This window comes from Stenella coeruleoalba (assembly GCF_951394435.1).
Source record: "Stenella coeruleoalba genome assembly, chromosome: 1".
NCBI classification, from domain to species: domain Eukaryota; kingdom Metazoa; phylum Chordata; class Mammalia; order Artiodactyla; family Delphinidae; genus Stenella; species Stenella coeruleoalba.
In genome coordinates, this window is record NC_137169.1 from 88,454,246 (window position 1) to 88,472,679 (window position 18,434).

Here is an 18,434-nt window from a genome sequence, read left to right on the forward strand (position 1 = left end):
GAAGCTGGATGTTTGTTGTCAAAAAAACTATGTTGTGAATAAAACGTATAAAACTAAGAAGCTATGCTGTCTCTCTTTTAAAAAACAACTCACCAAAAGAAAAGATCTTTTCCTTTTTTTTGCAAGAGAAAATTTAGTCTCTGTTTTAGAATTGCAAATATATCTTCCTAATGGAGAAGAATCAGTTCACATGACATAGTGCTTGTTTAGCCACTTCAAAAACTAGAGTGTAATTTACTATTTTTCCCTCTCTCTTTTCCCCATTGGATTCAGAAAGCCTCATTCTGCCACAAGCATTACTTTATATATTTCATGCAAAGATATCCTTTCAGAATGAAAAATCAGGAAAAGTTTTAATTTTATAGGCTTGGAAGTGTTTTCTTTTTCTAGGGCAGAGATAGTAGTTTCAGTACTGAGAGCAACGGAAGGGGTTAACACTGGACTTGGCTGGGTGTCAGTTAAACTTTTTTTCTGGCTCTGCTCCGGGTTTCCCCTTGAAGGGATTTCCCTCCGCCTCTGTGTCTCTGCAACAAGACCCTTTATAAAGAGCAGACTTTCTATTTCATTCCTCACTGAACCTCACTGGCTTTAGGAGCTCAAGACTTCCCAGGCACTTTCAGTGGGGACAGAAAGAAGGGTTTTGGAACCATTATTTTCTCATAACAACAGCAACTTAAAATGCCTAGGAAGATGGTTGTGATCTTTGGAGCCTCAAATATACTTTGGATGGTGTTTGCAGTTTGTAAGTTCTTCTCCTTGATTTGTTCCAAATGCTAGCATTCCATTTTAGCCCTGATTTTGGCTTCAGTCAGTTTTGTTATGGTCGTAAAGAAAGGCACTAGGATTTTTAAAGAGTGGGAAAATTTAATTTAACCTAACTTTTAATGTGCTATTGAGTATTGCTAGACACCATTATATTGTCATAGTTACAGCTGTAAAGTTGATGTTTTTTGGATACTTTTTTTCCAATGTCAAATGAGTAATTGGATTCTATCTCTAGGAAGGTCTGTCTTTTAGTTTCCTGCACTTGATAATGAAAGCAAACTTAGCTAGTGACAAAACAACTCTGATAAATGGGCATCAAGGTCAGAATGAGGGTTCTCCTAAGCGAAGATGATTTCAACACCTTCTTTTGAAAGTGACTTCAATGCTGCCTTGCGTTAGTTGGAAGCAGTTTAGGAAAGAGATCAGCCAGATTGTATTTTGGGTGTTATACTAGAACAGAGAAGAAGGACTAGAATACTCAACAAACCAGTGTTTGTTTTTTTCTTTCTGCCTTCACAGCTCAAGCTTTTAAAATCGACATCTTCCCTGAATCCAAAATTATTGCTCAGATTGGTGACTCCATCTCACTGACTTGTAGCACAACAGGCTGTGAGTCCCCATCGTTCTCCTGGAGAACTCAGATAGACAGTCCACTGAACGGGAAGGTGAGAAATGAGGGGACCAAATCCACGCTGACCATGGATCCTGTTAGTCTGGGGAATGAACACTATTACCTGTGCACAGTGATTTGTGAGTCTCAGAAACTGGAAAAAGGAATCCCAGTGGAGATCTACTGTGAGTACTTCAGAGAATATTTGATTTTCTCTCCATTTTGCTTTAAAATAAGTTTCTAAAAGGATAGTTTTGAAAGAAAAGAAAGAAAAAAGTATATTCATGTCCAGATTCTTGGCTAGAGGACCCAGTGTACCAAGAAAGCTAGAGACAGCTGAACCTAGCACTAGACCAGAGACGCAAATCCTAGCTTCTATTTCCAACTCTGCCACAAACATGGTGACCATGGGTAAGACTCAACTTCTCTAAGCTTCAGTTTTCTTAATCATAAAGTGAAGATCTCTAAGGTTCTGTTTATTTTATTTTAAAAAATTTCTATTCAATTATATCCTTATATGTTCACTTGTCCATGTGTCTAAATGATTTATGAATTCCATACTTCAGGGATTTTCCATTTATTTATTCTTATGCAATTTGGTGCTTAAAATTAGTTTAAAGATTATCAGGGGATCTATAATTTAGTAATGGGCTCCTGTACAAAGTTTTCCCCTTTAGCTAGAAGAAAAATATCTGCAAACATTTCACTCATTTGACTTTGGTGGAGATAAATTTAGGAGGTTTTGTTTTTGTTTTTGTTTGGTGCCATTAAGTCTTGATGCTCAATCACTCAACCTCAAAGATATTTGTATAATGAACTAGATTTGCCTTGTGAATGTGAATGAATACCCCTCATTTACCAGCCTACCAAAATGTACCCAAATCCATTCTCAATCCAGCAAAGAAAGTTAGCAAAAGGAGTGAAAAAATAACCTGAAATAAATCACTTGCATTCTGGTTACTGCTCTTTCCAAAATACTGGAATCCTTGATAGTCATCTCTTCAGAAAGACATCATTTGATTATCTTTTCTACTTATGTTGCTTCTCTTCTGCTGTAGTGGAGACAACTTTGTCCAGTAACCTTAACTGATTCTTCAAGAAGCCTGTATGTTGCTAGTGCTTCCCAAGAAACTGTGCCTGGCCGGCTGCTTTCAATTATGCTGGTTGTACATGCAGAGTTTATGTCTGTGCAGCCTCCTGAGCTCCTTGAAAGGCCCCCTTATGTAAATACAGGGGAAAGTAGTGAGTTCTTGTATTACCTGACAGCAAACTATGTGTATTATAAGCGCATTTCTTTCAGAATATGAGGGACAGGACTATTGGTGGAAAAATGAAAAATACTGTTTCTTCACATAGCAAAACATTTCCAGTTCCTTTGCCTTTCCTCGCAAGTACCAAATAGTTGAAGATTTAAAAAGAGAAATGAAGGCCCTTCTGGCTTTAATTATCTTGGCTGAAGTTTTTTAGTTTTTTTTTCAAGAATGTCTGTCTTTCATTATGCTTAACAGTCCTGTCTCCATTCCACATTTGATTGTAATATTCTTTAGAGTTGGAAACTTTGTATTCTTATTTCACAGTCTTGAATCGAGCCAATGTGTTACCATCCTGGCAGTTTGCAATGAAAAGTAGCCTTGCAAGGAAAGCAATGGCTGACTGAACTAATGTGTCCCTTGACACTAAAAAGTTCAAATGGAGTATTAGTTATACTTTGAGTTAGGCATTTTGGGAGGCAAATATGCCTTCCAGAATTTAAAGACTGCACAGGTGTACCTTTCTGGTGGATGAATGCCTGTCAGAGGCACCATTTTTCAGAAACCAATTATTTAGAATTGTTCTTTTCATTTCTTAGCATATCTTGCCCAATAACTATTCTTTGCAATGCCATTCTAAGCCTCAGGTTCCTTATCCATAAAATGAAATATATCTGCCCTCACTAAAATAAGAGAATGTGATATAACATAAAAATATCTTCAATAGCAGTACAGACTAATAAAAATCCTGAGTTTAAATCCCAGCTTTACCATTACTAGCTGTGTGACCTTAGGAAAGTTATGCACATGTGCTAAGTTTATGTTTTCAAATCTATGAATTGTGGTATCTATTTCTTAGGGTTGTTGTGAGGATGAAATAAAGTCATTGGTGTTAAATGAATAGCACAGTGATGGGCACACATAAGTATTCAATAAACATGAATTTCTTCGCCTTCCTTTCACTCTGATAACATGCAACACTTAGTACATGCAGCATCAGAACTGAACTCTCTAACAGGAGATTCCAGTTCTTGAACCTACCCCAAACCATGAAAGGCTATTTAAACAATTCTTCTGTATTAAGACTGTATTCGCAAACATATTAGATTTAGTTTACATTGATTTAAATCAGTAAGGGACCTCATACAACATGAACAAAAAGTCCATTTGCATGTATTTGTTTGAACTTTGCAGCTTTCCCTAAGGACCCAGAGATCCATTTGAGTGGTCCCCTGGAGGTTGGGAAGCCAGTCACAGTCACGTGTTTGGTCCCTGATGTTTACCCATTTGAAAGGCTGGAGATAGAATTACTGAAGGGCAACCATTCCGTGAAGACACAGAACTTTCTGGAGATTTCAGAAGTGAAGTCCCAGGAAACGAAGAGTTTGGAAGTAACCTTCACTCCTATTGATGAGGATATTGGGAAAGCTCTTGTTTGTCAAGCTACATTACACATTAATGAAATTGATTCTCAACCCCAAGTAAGGGAGACTACAAAAAAACTGCAAGTCTACAGTAAGTACTTGTGTAAAGTCTATGGGAACTTAGTCTTGGATCTATACAGCAGTAAACTTAGCAGCTAAAGTCAAGAAGAAACGTGTTTGTAGTTTTTACACCATTTTGATTCATTGAGAGCATAATTTTTGACAATAGCATAATTTAATAAGCACACCAAATTTGTGTTGAGAAGATTTGAGCTTAAGTTCTGACTCTACTAACTGTGTGAATTTGGGTCACTTAATTTCACAGTCTATCAAAGAGGACTACTAATGCCACCTGATCAGGTAGTAGGAAATAGGCTCAAGTGATAAAATGTTTTTAATCATGTTTTGTAAACTCGTATACCATGCCTTGAAATATCAAGGTATAGAGATTTTACGAGGTGGGCACTTATTCTGTGTGTGAGTGCGTATATGTATGCTCACCTGGACACATATGTGTGGGGTGAGAGAGAGGAGATGAGGTTTGATTGTCTCCATGCTCTCTGAGACGGCTGGGGGAGCTGAAGCAGTCTTGAAATCCCAAAATTGGTAGGAGTGGACTCACTGTGCTTTGTTCTAGGCTAAAATGCTCTGGTCTGCTTTGACACCGTACTTAAAAGGAGTATTGCCTTCTATAACAAGTTTAGTTGAAAGAGAATGAGATGGAAACGTTTTATCAATGTTTTGAGAAGAATAGTCAAAATAGATATTTTTCCTAGAGAATATAAAACTTGGAAACAAGAGCTATAACTAAGTATTTGAAAGACAGTCACGTAGAAGTGGGATTTGATATATTCTTTAGCAGTAGAGGACTGAACTATGACCGGTGTATAAAAGTTAGTTACAAAGAGGAAGAGTTCAGCTCAATAAAGGGAAAGTGCTCTAATAACTAGAGCTGTCCAAAAATCAAATGGACTGTGCTTACTATAAGACATGGATTTCCTTGCACCATAAGTGTTGAAGCCGACTTGAATGAACCTTTGGCAAGGAAGCTGAGCCAGAACTTCTACCTTACCTAGGAGATTGAACCACATTATTCTAAGGGTTTTCTTAATTTCTGAGTATCTATGGCCATCTGAAAACACCAAACATCAAAAAAAGTAACTCCATCAAATTAGTCAGAAACTGGATTGACTAATTTTTATGACTCAGCAATTCTTTATCCTAGTTTGGCAGAGAAAGTTTGTCAAATTTGTGAAAGTATGTAAATAAAGTCTATGAGAGAAATACTGTAGCCCTATTGGATCAAGATGATGCTTAGCAATGACTACTATTGTGCTCTGCCTTCTCAGTCTCACCCAAGGACACACTTATATCTGTGAACCCCTCCACAAGCCTGCAAGAAGGTGATTCCGTGACGATGACATGTACCAGTGAAGGTCTACCAGCTCCACAGATTTTCTGGAGCAAGAAATTAGACAATGGGAATCTACAGCTCCTTTCTGAGAATGCAACTCTCATTTTAATTGCTATGAGGATGGAAGATTCTGGAATTTATATGTGTGAAGGAGTTAATCTGGTTGGGAAAGACAGAAAAGAGGTGAAATTAATTGTTCAAGGTAAGCAGAATGCGAAAAAGGACTGATAAAGCTGCCGTCATTTGGATTTAAGCAATAGTGAAATAGCTTCAATGCCAAAATTACTTCGTTAACTTTTATTGATGATCCATCTGATCGTCATGTGCTTTAATACAATTATATATTCATCTTACTCATACTTCTTGGAAATCTTTCCTGCCAGAACTTCCATGGCTCTGCTTTTCTGGTTCCTTTCCATTTCTCATCATTCTTTCACTGCCTCATTCCTTGGCTTTCTCTCGTCCTTCTGCCCCTTGAATATTAGTATTCTCAGGTTCCCACATCTGGTCCTCCTCCCTTCTAACTCTGGACTCCCAAGATTTGAACTATGTATTATGTGCTGTTTACTCTGAAATTCATGTTCCTATTCCATATCACCAAAACCTGTCAGTTCTACCTCAAAATGATCCCTAGAATCTGATCTCTTTTCTTCAACCCTCTTGCCATTGCCTTAGTTTATCATCTCTCACTTGGACTCTTGAAAGATGTTCTTATCAATAAATAATATCCACCAGCTATATTCCAGGCACTTTACGTATGTTTCCTCTAATCTTCAAGAAATAACTAACGAGTATGTATTTTATATCCATTTTACAGATGAGAGAATAGTGTTTCCCAGAGATTAATAATGACCCTTATTGCTTGTACACCTAATATTTGCCAGGAATTCTCTTTCCACTTTATAAATGTTACGTCTTTTTTCTTTACCACAACCTTATGAGGTGAATAAAAACACAGGCACAGAATAGTTGACAATTTGCCTAGAGTCACAGAGCTCATTAATGACATTTAATAGAGGCCCATTTAAACCCCAAACCCCACGGTTTTTCAACTATAGATAATTGTCTTTGAATGGTCACCCTGCTCTCATTCTGTCCCCCAACATAATCCTATGCACTGCTACCAGAGTTATCTACCTTAAACAAGAAAGGTGCACATTTTATATTACTTCAACCAAACCCTAACTGCATGTAAATTAAAATTCACATTTTTTAAAATAGTCGCATAAAACTCTTCACAATCTAGTCAGAAACAACGAGCAGGGATGGCACTGGCAGCCAAAGAGCTTTTCTGGATATCTGAGACTTAGGAGTTTGCCTTGGCATCTCAGTTTTCAGCCCCTGAGTCAATAGTAAAGTATTTTTATATTGTATCAAACAAATTTAAGAGGTGGCCTGCATACCACTTTAATGCTTAGATTTTGCCTTTGCTTTCAATGTGATTCTGTGTGACTTTCAATGGTGCAGGTTTATTCTGTTGATACAGAAGCTCTAAGTGCTGGTCTGTTACGGGTATTGCTTCTAATCAGAAGACATATTTGTATAACTTTTTTTCAGTACTTTTCTTAGATTTTGTTTTATCTCCACATGAGGATGATTTGATTTAGCTGTTCAAGCAATTGGAAAGCTGGGATCTTGAATCAGACCTACCTGGCTTCAAGTCCTAATTTTGCCACTTGTAACCTGGGTGAAGTTATTTATCATTTTTCCTCAAGAAGAAAGAGGAGGAGGAAGAAGGGGAGGAGAGGGAGACAGAATTAATAATATCAGCTCATGAAGTTGTGAGGATTAAATGAGATAATATATGTAAAGTGATTTCCACAATGCTTGACACACTGGAACCTCTTATATTTTTGAGCTGTTTTTCCACTGTTACAGGGATTTGATAAACTACATTTGAGTGGAGAATGATTTTTTTTTGCTGAAAAGATGCCAATCTCTGTCTTGACAAATTTTTATCCTTATTCATTCTATTGAATGAATGAATCAACAGGGTCTTGTGCATTTGTTCTTAAAAGATGTGGTTTCATTTCTGAAGGTCCCAAGGTGGAAAGGAGTAATTTATTCCTGGCATAGATGTTAGCTGAAAAGAGGCCAGGAAAAAAAAAGACCATATATTGAGCTGTGATGAAAGAAGAAAAGAATCTTATCTTCTTTTCGTCTTGTTCTTTTATCCCCCAGAGAAAATGTTTACTGTAGAGATCTCCCCTGGATCCCAGATTGCTGCTCAGATTGGCGACTCAGTTGTGTTGACCTGTGATGTCATGGGTTGCGAGTCCCCATCTTTTTCTTGGAGAACCCAGATAGACAGTCCTCTGAACGGGAAGGTGAGGAGCGAGGGGTCCAAGTCCACATTGACCCTGAGTCCTGTGAGATTTGAGAACGAACATTTTTATCTGTGCACCGTGACATGTGGGCATAAGAAACTGGAAAAAGGAATCCACGTGGAGCTCTACTGTAAGTGGTTTTCAGAATTGTTTACTGTTTTGTCGTCGTTGTTCCCAGTTCCACTGGAAGAAACAGAATGTGAATCTGTGACACAAGACAAGATCCTTGTGTTTAGAAGGGGAATTTAGCATTGTGAATGGTTCCTAAATCTCTGAACCAGAATTTTTCATGTAACTTAATTGGCCTAAGTCTTAGGTAGATATTACATAAGAACCCAGCATCCACAATGCTTAGGCTGTGTCTTGTCGATACTCTCTCATCATGGACTTGAACGCACTGCATGCTCCCTGCTTCCCATCCCCCTCTGGGTGTATGTGGGGTGTACAGAGGTGGTCGTGTGCAAGGAGTGTAGTCAGTGTCCACTCAGATAACAGGGTGGGATGACTGCTGCTCAATTATTTGAATTGGGGGTGAGGCCCAAGCATACTGTTTTTTGTGGGTTTTTTAACATCTTTATTGGAGTATAATTGCTTTACAATGGTGTGTTAGTTTCTGCTTTATAACAAAGTGAATCAGTTATACATATACATATGTTCCCATATCTCTTCCCTCTTGCGTCTCCCTCCCTCCCACCCTCCCTATCCCACCCCTCCAGGCAGTCACAAAGCACCAAGCTGATCTCCCTGTGCTATGCAGCTGCTTCCCACTAGCTATCTATTTCACATTTGGTAGTGTATATATGTCCATGCCACTCTCTCACTTCGTCCCAGCTTACCCTTCCCACTCCCCGTATCCTCAAGTCCATGCTCTAGTAGGTCTGTTTTGACGGCACATTTGAAAGCCGATTGGCAGGATGGGAGAAATGAGGCAATGGGGAGCAAAAGAAAGCCAGGGCGTTAGATTTGTCACTGGGGATGGTCAGTGGCAGACAAAAAGTAGAAACAGGAGACTGCACTAGATTTGAATATTGATTTACACCACATAAATACACTACACTTTTTCTTGCTGTTCTTGTCACCTTAACAAAAATCCTTTACAGCCTCAAATCTCTATGAATTGGCATTGCTGGAGTTCCTCAGTTTATAATGAACGAGGGAGAAAATATACAAAGTGATCATAAAGTTACACTTTGAGTAGGTTATTCTGCCTTGTTTTTATTCAGTGGGATTCAAGAGAACAATTGTAGAGATTTTCCTCCAGAAATCTTGCCCAAACTTGTGTTACCCCTCAGGAGTTTGTTCAGTATGAGTTAGAGTATGTCCGTAAAGGGATTTGAATCTCTCAGAAGAAGGGTAAATTTATTGCGTTATCGTATTACCAAGAGTCCGGGACCTGCTGATGTAGGCACATTCCCAACAGCAATGAGAACCAGCAGTGAAGCCTTACCATCATATAGAAACGTTAGAGAATGTATCACTTTAACGACACTTCGCTTAAGGAGAAAAAAATTTTAGCATGGCTCTTGCTCTTGATAACCACTCTAATCTCACATTTATTGATTTGCATAAGATGTGTTATAAATGTTATTCAGAATCTAAATCTCATAGTTTCTTCTTAACTACAAGTATTATCCAAGGAACATTTAAGACTTTCTGCCTAAACTTGGCCATTGCAAATGAAAATGTCTAAACTGAGAAGTGCCCTTGGGTCTTATCTGAGATGAGAGGCTGCATGGCTCTGTGAAACCAAGCCTGGGCTCTGAGCTCAAGGAAATAGAAATTCTGATCTCAGCTCAGTGACTTACTAGATATGATGCCAAATGGCAGACTCTTAGCCTCTATGAATTTTGTGTTTCCCTAGCTGTAAAATACATTCTCTATAAGTTTTTCTAGCTGTAAAATACCCATTAGATTATGCCGTTTTGAAGACTGAGATAATGAATGTTAAGGGACTAGCACATAGTAAATATCCAATACGTCCTGGAAAATATTTAAAATGTTTAAAATATATAGTTACTAAATAGGATGGTGGAAGCTGACATGTCCATTGAAAAGACCAGGCCACAGCTGTCAGCAAGATTGCATCACTAGAGAAGAATAAAAAGTATATTTATTACCTGATGATTTGATGTGCTAGTTATTTTTCGTTTCCAGCGTTATTTATATTTAATGTCATAAATATTTATACTTAATGTTGTTATTTATATATTAGTGATCATCCTATCCCAGGTGAATTAAAATCTGCATTTTGAGACCTTTGCATTTAATAGAGATTAGTTCTGTTTTTCCTTGACTGTCACATGTAAACATCATTTTTGCTTGACGTTTGCAGCCTTCCTTAGAGATCCAGAAATTGAGATGAGTGGTCTGTTAGTGAGTGGAAACCCAGTCACTGTAAGCTGTAAGGTTCCTGATGTGTACCCTTTTGACCGGCTGGAAATTGAATTACTTAAAGGGGAGAGTATTATGAAGAATAAAATCTTTTTGGAAGATGTAAGTAAGAAATCCCTAGAGACCAAGAGTTTGGAAATGACCTTCATCCCCACCACTGAAGACACGGGAAAAGTTCTTGTTTGTCTGGCTAAGTTACCTATTGATGAAATGGAATTTGAACCCAAACAAAGGCAGAGTACACAGATACTATATGTTAATGGTAAGTACATGCATGATGTATCCACAGTTTAATATGAATTTTTTTTAATCATGGTTGCCAGGAAAGAGTTAACATTAGGTTGATAGTTAAAACCATTGTGAAAAAAATAATTGAAAAGGAACAACAAAATAATGATTATTATAACAAACCACCCCCAGTGCTTAAAACAACTGTTTATTGGCTTATGATTCTAAGCTGGAAATTTGGGAAGAGGTCAGATGGGCAGTTTGTTCAATGTGGTATTAGATGAGCTCATTCATGCATTGTCAGTCAGTTGGCAGGTCAGTGGGGGATGGTCCCAGGTGGCCTCACTCACATGTCTGGGCCTTCTCTGGTGTTTCTTGGCCTTTCTTTCTCCATGTGGTGTCTCTCAAGGAAGGTAGCCTAGGTATAGTCACCAGAGTGCAGTATTTCAAGAGGGTGATCATGAAAGGGGCCTCTTGGGGCCTGGGCTTGGAAGTCCTACTGTGTTACTTCTTCCAGGATATATTGGTCAAAGTTAGTCACAAGGACAGCCTAGATTCAAGGGGTAGAAAAATAGAGTCCACCTTTTCATAGGTGATTCACATAGTTCATGGTCATGTTTAATGTACCATAAATGTCAATATGTACTATCATTGATCATCCATTCTTTGATAGTAAGAGAGTTTCTACAGAATTTATTTCCATTGGAAAATATCCAGGATGTGTCCATATTCTACTCTCTATCGTTCTGTACCTGCTAAAGTAAATGCGGACAGAAACCTCTTTTGGAAAGTTATCAAGATTTATAAACTGTTCTAATCCGCGAATCCATAGCCCAGTTTTGCAACATTATCAAAGTTCTTTGGAACTCAGTGTATAAAGAGTCAAGCTAACAAGTGTCCCCACCTTTTCAGTTGCTCCCGGGGATACAACCATCTTGATCAGCCCCTCCTCCATCCTGGAGGAAGGTAGATCTGTGAATATGACATGCTCTAGCGATGGCCTTCCAGCTCCGAAAATCCTGTGGAGCAGGCTGCTGAGTAATGGGGATCTACAGCCTCTTTCTGAGAATACCACTCTTACCTTAACGTCTACAAAAATGGAAGATTCTGGTATTTATGTCTGTGAAGGCATTAACCAGGTTGGAATAAGCAGAAAAGAAGTCGAATTAATTATCCAAGGTGAGCTAAGTGATTAAATGAGTTATGATTGCTAGTCTTATTTTGGTTGTGTTACTGGTTTTGAAAAAAGTCCTTTTTGAAACAAACAAAATTTTTACTAAAACAGAATGCATTGAGCGTTTTGAAGAGCTCATGATGTTTCCTCTGCACGGAAAACTCCTGGAATAGTACTTCCCCATGAACCATTCCAAGTCACTTATCCCAAAATTCTTTCAACTGCAGGTGGAATCCAGGAACTGTGCCAAGAGTTCCAGTTACACTTACAAGGCATTGATTATGGCATTGAAATAAGGATAGGCAGATGTATATATGTATTTTGAAATTACTTAGGACTAAAGCTACCTTATCTAGCTGGATTAAACTCTGAGTGGCAATCTCACAAGATGCCTGCTAGTGTGTGCTTAGGAGCCTAAGAAGGCACTTAAACATTTGATAAATTCTGAGATTGAGTAGCAGTGACCATGCCCTCTGGTTTATCAGTTTAATGGCATAGAATCACTAGGGTGGATGAAGTTAGCAGATCCAGACCCATTCTTGCCAGGATGGAGAGGCAAGACTGAGAACAAAACAATTCCTAGTTGACAGGATGAAGCTGTAGGCAGTTTTGGGCAAAATCATGAAGTGATTTGGATTTCCCTCATACCTTCCCTTTTGGGGTTCAAGGTTCTCTTCTTCACTAGAGCAGTCAGTTCCGCTCTTACCCCTTGGTATTGTTTCCACTAAGATATTAGTGACTTTCTTGTTACATCATTACAATAATAATTTGTATTTTAAAGGAAGAACTTGGCAGGGCAATGCACTACCTTAAAGAAAGCCCTTAGGATGTAGCTCTGGTTGGGGAAAGAGTATCAAATCAAGTCACAAAACAGATGAACTTAATGGGAATCTCACTTATAAAATGGTGATGTGGTACCTCCCTCCACGGGTTGCGTATTAACAGAGATGTTGTATGTCAAGTACTTAGCCCAGGATAATTGGTGTTGTTAAGGATTGTAAGCACAGCTTAATTTCTTTTTTTTTTTTTTTAAAGAAGATGTTGGGGGTAGGAGTTTATTAATTAATTTATTTATTTTTGGCTGTGTTGGGTCTTCGTTTCTGTGCAAGGGCTTTCTCCAGTTGTGGCAAGCGGGGGCCACTCTTCATCGCGGTGCGCGGGCCTTTCACTGTCGCGGCCTCTCTTGTTGTGGAGCACAGGCTCCAGATGAGCAGGCTCAGTAGTTGTGGCTCATGGGCCTAGGTGCTCCACGGCATGTGGGATCCTCCCAGACCAGGGCTCGAACCCGTGTCCCCTGCATTAGCAGACAGATTCTCAACCACTGTGCCACCAGGGAAGCCCCAGAGCTTAATTTCTTGATCTGGGATTGTCCAGCTCAGAACTCAGAAGCCTGTAATGGCCTTTATACTTAAAGAAATATTTGCACAGCAGTGTGACCAGAAAAAAAAAAAGTTCTTTTTCACATTTGAAACCTACAGCTGTTTTTAAAACACTTATTCGTTGGCTAGGCTGGGTAAAGAATTATATTAAGGGACATGAAAGAAGCATAAGAGTTGTCTTCTTTTATTTAAAATGTGATCATTTACAACAATCCAGTAAATGCTTGACTTCTTTAATTACCCCTCTAAATGTTTAATGCAAACAGTAAGCACAAACACCATCTTGACAGCTATTGTTACTGTCATTAAATTAATATGGGATTGGTTTATATTTCATTCAGTCAGAGGTATCTTTAAATTCTTTCCACAGTTGCTCCAAAAGATATACGACTTACAGCTTTTCCTTCTGAGAGTGTCAAGGAAGGAGACACTGTCATTATCTCCTGTACATGTGGAAATGTCCCCCAAACTTTGATAATCCTGAAGAAAAAAGCAGGGTCAGGCTACATAGTGCTGAAGTCTACAGATGGTGCATATACCATCCACAGGGCCCAGTTGGAGGATGCGGGAGTATACGAATGTGAATCTAAAAATGAAGTTGGCTTGCAATTAAGAAGCATAACACTTGATGTTAAAGGTTTGTTTTTGTTTTTGTTTTTTATTATTTTTTATAATCGGTCAGAGGCTTGGTGAATTGTAACGAATTTCAAGGATTAGGTGAATGAGTGAGCAAAATGGAACTGAATTCCATGATGATTATGGTTATTTCTTAGTCTTTCCTAAAATAATCACGCACAGCTGCTCTATCCTATGGAGTCAGCCAGGAAGTTGACATTAATCAATCATTGGTCAGTGTAGAATTCCCGTTTGCTTTTTTAAACGTTGACAATTCATCATTGGTCTCTGAGGTCCTGCATTTCCAAAGTGTTTAAATGTATTTTCAAAACCTTTCCCTGAGGGTTATAAGGAAACTAGAGAAGTAGAATTGGCACATGGAAAAAGAAAAGTTCTATCCAGACCCTTTTCCTTCCTACCAGAAGAGAGTGTCACTCTCTGAACACGGAGTAAGTACATATTTTCTGGATTGACTCTCTTCAGGAAAATAACTGAGTATGGTGATCTTAATGCTGAATAACATAAAGGAAACTCTAGACTACAGAACTGTCTCCTTAGAAAATCCAAGCTCCTTGTCCATTTTACCCCATTCTGATGGAGAGAGGGAGGGAGGGGGCAGTGGCCCCAGCAGAGAAACTTCAGAAACCTCTTTATCTCCTAACCCCTTGTGTGAACACACAGTAGGATCTGTTGATCTTATCAGTGGAAGCAGAACACGTCAGACTTTACTACCCTGTCTCCCACTCCTTGAGTGCTAATGAGCTCCCATTGTGTGTTGGAAGCCAAAATTGAAGTGAACATTCTTGCAAACAAATGCCAATTCTTAAGAGCCTCTGGCACTGGGCTCTCAGAGTTAGCAACTACTCATCAGTGTAAAGAAAATTTAAACGTGGGTCAGAAAATGGATAAAAATTTTACTCATCTGGCCAAATCTCTCAAGATTACAAGACCTTACCATATGTTTTCTTGTCTTCATGGTACCTCCTCAGAACACAACAATATCAATACATACACCTAGAAATGTTAAAGAAGGGGAAAATATCACGATTACATGTAAAACTTTTAGTCATCCACCTGCAGTGATTATCCTGAAAAGAGTTGATCTGGCCAATGAAGTTACTATGTGTTCAAAGAATGGAACATTTACCTAGTATCATGTTACTCAAAGTGACACAGGGATGTATGCAATCAGTGCTTCCAATGAGGTTGGGGATGTTTCTGGACGGATTGAGATCTTGGTTATGAGTAGGTTGAAATTCATTTATTCCTATTTAATCCTCAATGCCTCCAGAACACCTTTAATTAAGCCTAGTCCCAGGAACTTGGACTCCTAACATTTTTATATTTCTTTTTGTAGTTAACGATTCTCTTTTAAAGACACACCAAAACTTCTTCTCCACTTTTTATCTCTCATACATTGCTGTCTTTACTAATTGCTTTATTAAGTTAGTAACTTACATATTTGCCATTTTTCACTCATTATTTAAATGAACAAATTGAAGCACATTAGGCACTCAGCTAGTACCTCCAAACTAAATATGGTTTAAAATAACTACAAATGAATGGAAACAAAAATTTGACATTTTTCCTGGGAATTTTCAACTAGTCATCTTTTGTAATTAGCTGAGTTTTAAAATTAATTTTTTTTTTTTTACAAATATATTTGCTTGAATGTATTCCAGTGATAGAACTGGTTGGGAGTCTTTAGGATTTTCAGTGTTGATACAGCTAATAGAAAATTGTATTTGAAGGTTGCCCTGGTAACCAACTCAACAGCGAATTTGTATTTTACTGCAGATATCTGAGGGGAAAACAAAAGGCAAAAGATAATATGTATTAAATTGAAAAGAAAACAATAGGAGCAGAGATACCATTGCTCAGCAGGTTATCAATATTGATGCTTAACCATAATTATGATAATGGAAATTCTATTGAAATATTACCCTTGTACTCTGACTAGTTCTACTCTAGCAAGGGAAAGTAGAAAAATAGGCAATTATCATTATGTTTATGGTGAAGTGTTTTTGACCTCAATAATTCAAAAACATGGACTCCCTGTCATCTGACTCCAATGATTCTTTTCTTCTTGGTTGATCTCCAGTGATTAGAAACTCCTATAAGTAAAGCAATGATTATCAAGGTCAAATCACTCATTTCTTCCAGGACTGAGAAAATATATACCTCACTTGAAGAAACGATATTTGTGAGGTCATACAATGCTGTGCAAATGTAAATATAAATAGAGATGAAACTTCAGTAAATACCATGTTATCTTCTATAGATGTTCTTATAAGGTTAAGATATTAAATAGTATTGTAGGGGTCAGATGATTTTTGTAAGTAGAAAGAGTACTAATTTTAAAGTTTTTGTATACTATTATCTTATATACCCAATTTACAACAAAATGTCAAAATGACAGGATGTAGAAAGAAAAAAATATATTACTATTGAAAAGATATTTATTGGGTGCAAGCTACTCCAAGCAGGGAACCAGGTACTGGCTATTCAGTGGTGGATCAAAAAGAAACTAGATACATGTGCTTATGTAATTCACAGTCTGAAGGAGGAAGACAAAATTAATAGATAAGCAAACAAATGTTTAACTATAAGCTGTGATTAGAGCTATGGAGGGAAAGTGTAGTGGGTTATATAACTATATTAGGAAAAAAAGTATATTAGGGTTTCTTGTTTAGGCTGGAGGAGATGCAGGTCAGAGAATGTCTCTCTGAGTAAGTCATATTTAAGCTAAAACATAATGCTATCCAAAAAACTTCATATTATCAAGAAGTGATATAAATGCTGAAGAGGAATAATGTATATTAAGATGCCCTACTTCAGAGATACAAAATATAAAGTTTTCTATATATCTCTAAAAAGCCATTGACAACAATTCTTTCCCTTACTATCTTATATGTGGTGTTTGACTATAATGGTTACACTCTAGGTGTTACAAGACTTTTCTTGGAGAACTGTTTAGTTATTTTAATTCATAATGATCAGAGTCCTAGTTCTTTAGTATATGTTTCTATTTCCCAAAGCAAACCCTCTTCTCCAATTCTTGCTCTTCCAAATGAGTCCTAAAAAGTTGCTCCCTTCCTTCCATTCTGCTATTGAACCTGAATCTATTTGAATCCAAGTTTGTGGAAATCAACAACTGTCATCTTTAGACTCATCATGACCATAGCAACTGCTAACTGATTATTTAAATAATTCAAAGAAATATGTATTTTGGGTCCTGTTGGTTCTTATCACTACTTTGATTCACTTCTCTTTAGAGGACGAGTTGTACTGTTAAAATAAAACATGTAACTATTATTCTTAAACAATTTCTTTTTATACTAGACATTAATTGCATCCATTTTGTTATTTTCCAGGAAGAGAAAGTAACAAGCATTATTTTTCTCCTGAACTTCTCGTGCTCTATTGTGCATCCTCCTTAATAATACCTGCCATTGGAATGATTATTTACTTTGCTAGAAAAGCCAACATGAAAGGGTCATACAGTCTTGTAGAAGCACAGAAATCAAAAGTGTAGCTAATGTTTGAAATGTTCAATCAGAGACACTATTTATCAGTTCAAATCCTCAGTACTGCTCATCATTCCACGAGGAAAACAACAAGCTAGGAGTGCAGACTTCCTTGAATGTAGTGAACTCTTGGAAAGAAATGGCTGCCTATGCCCCTTGTTGTGAGCAAGAAGCCAAAGGAAAACTTCTGCCTAAAAAATAGGCACTACCTTTGAGATGTGACGACTGTAGTAGTTTCTTGATGTGTATATGCAATAACATGATTTGTATATATGTAAAATAAAACTATGCCATAGGAAGATTGCTTGGAATATCAGCACACTATAGTCACATTTCTATAATTATTAAAATGTTGCTTGGATTGACTGTTATAACTTAAAACATCTTAATATTGATTGGCAGCTGAACTATGTCATCTTTTTAATATTTTATTTCCTTTAACAAAATTTTATTCCTATAAAGTTCATAGACAACAATTCCATGTTTTGTAAAGATGTTAGGATTTTATATTGCTATAGGCAAATGATAAACCAAGAGGACACTGGGTTGACTTTCAGGTACTAAACACTTCAACCTATGGTATAATGGTTGATTGGATTTCTCTGGATGGTACTAATATGGTACAGAGACGTTTTATGATGTTGTTTGTTCATCAGACTCTTGTGTAACTTTCTCAATGTGGTCTAAAAATGCAACTGCTTTTGATTTTCTTTTGTAAATGTTTAGGGTTTTTTGTATAGTAAAGTGATAATTTCTGGAATTGAAAGAGTTGTGTGTTTATTTATTATAAATTGCCTCCTTTAATCATGTTGCAGCTCTTTGTGAAATGTCAAGTTCAAAGACCAAAGAGTTCAAACCCATAGAACTAATAAGCAGATACTTGAAGTATGGTCCTCAGATTACTTTTATCAGAATCATCATGGGAACTTGACAAACATTCACATTTCTTGGGGCCATCCTAACCTATTGAACTGAAATATCTGGTTTTGTGACCTTGGAATCTGCAATTAAAAAATTTTTTAAATATAGTATACACAGAAAGAGTGAATGCAGATGAACATACACATATTAAAGGGCAGCAAGTGAACACCTGTATGTACCACTAAGGCCAAGAGATAGAGCATTACTATTCTTCAGAACCTCTTAGATGCTACTCACTGATTGCAGCTCTCTTACTGAGGCATAAGCGATATCTTGAATTATACATTAACCATTCCCTTTCTTTGGAGATTTTATACCTATATAGGAAACCCTAAGTAGAACATTATTTTGTTTGCCAACTTTTGAATTTTACATAAAAATAATCAAACAATATATTTGTCTATGACTT

General features: G+C 37.4%; 1 protein-coding gene across 1 annotated transcript; it reads left to right on the forward strand.

Annotated features, from left to right (window-relative positions):
• Positions 1-559: 559 nt before the first annotated feature.
• On the forward strand, positions 560-17,864 carry VCAM1 (vascular cell adhesion molecule 1). The gene is made up of 9 exons (XM_079923843.1): positions 560-742; positions 1,285-1,560; positions 3,820-4,140; positions 5,399-5,665; positions 7,645-7,920; positions 10,123-10,443; positions 11,322-11,588; positions 13,333-13,599; positions 16,952-17,864. The coding sequence occupies exons 1-9, from the start codon at positions 679-681 to the stop codon at positions 17,110-17,112; spliced, it is 2,220 nt and encodes a 739-aa protein (XP_079779969.1). The 5' UTR covers positions 560-678; the 3' UTR covers positions 17,113-17,864.
• The last annotated feature ends 570 nt before the right edge of the window (positions 17,865-18,434 follow it).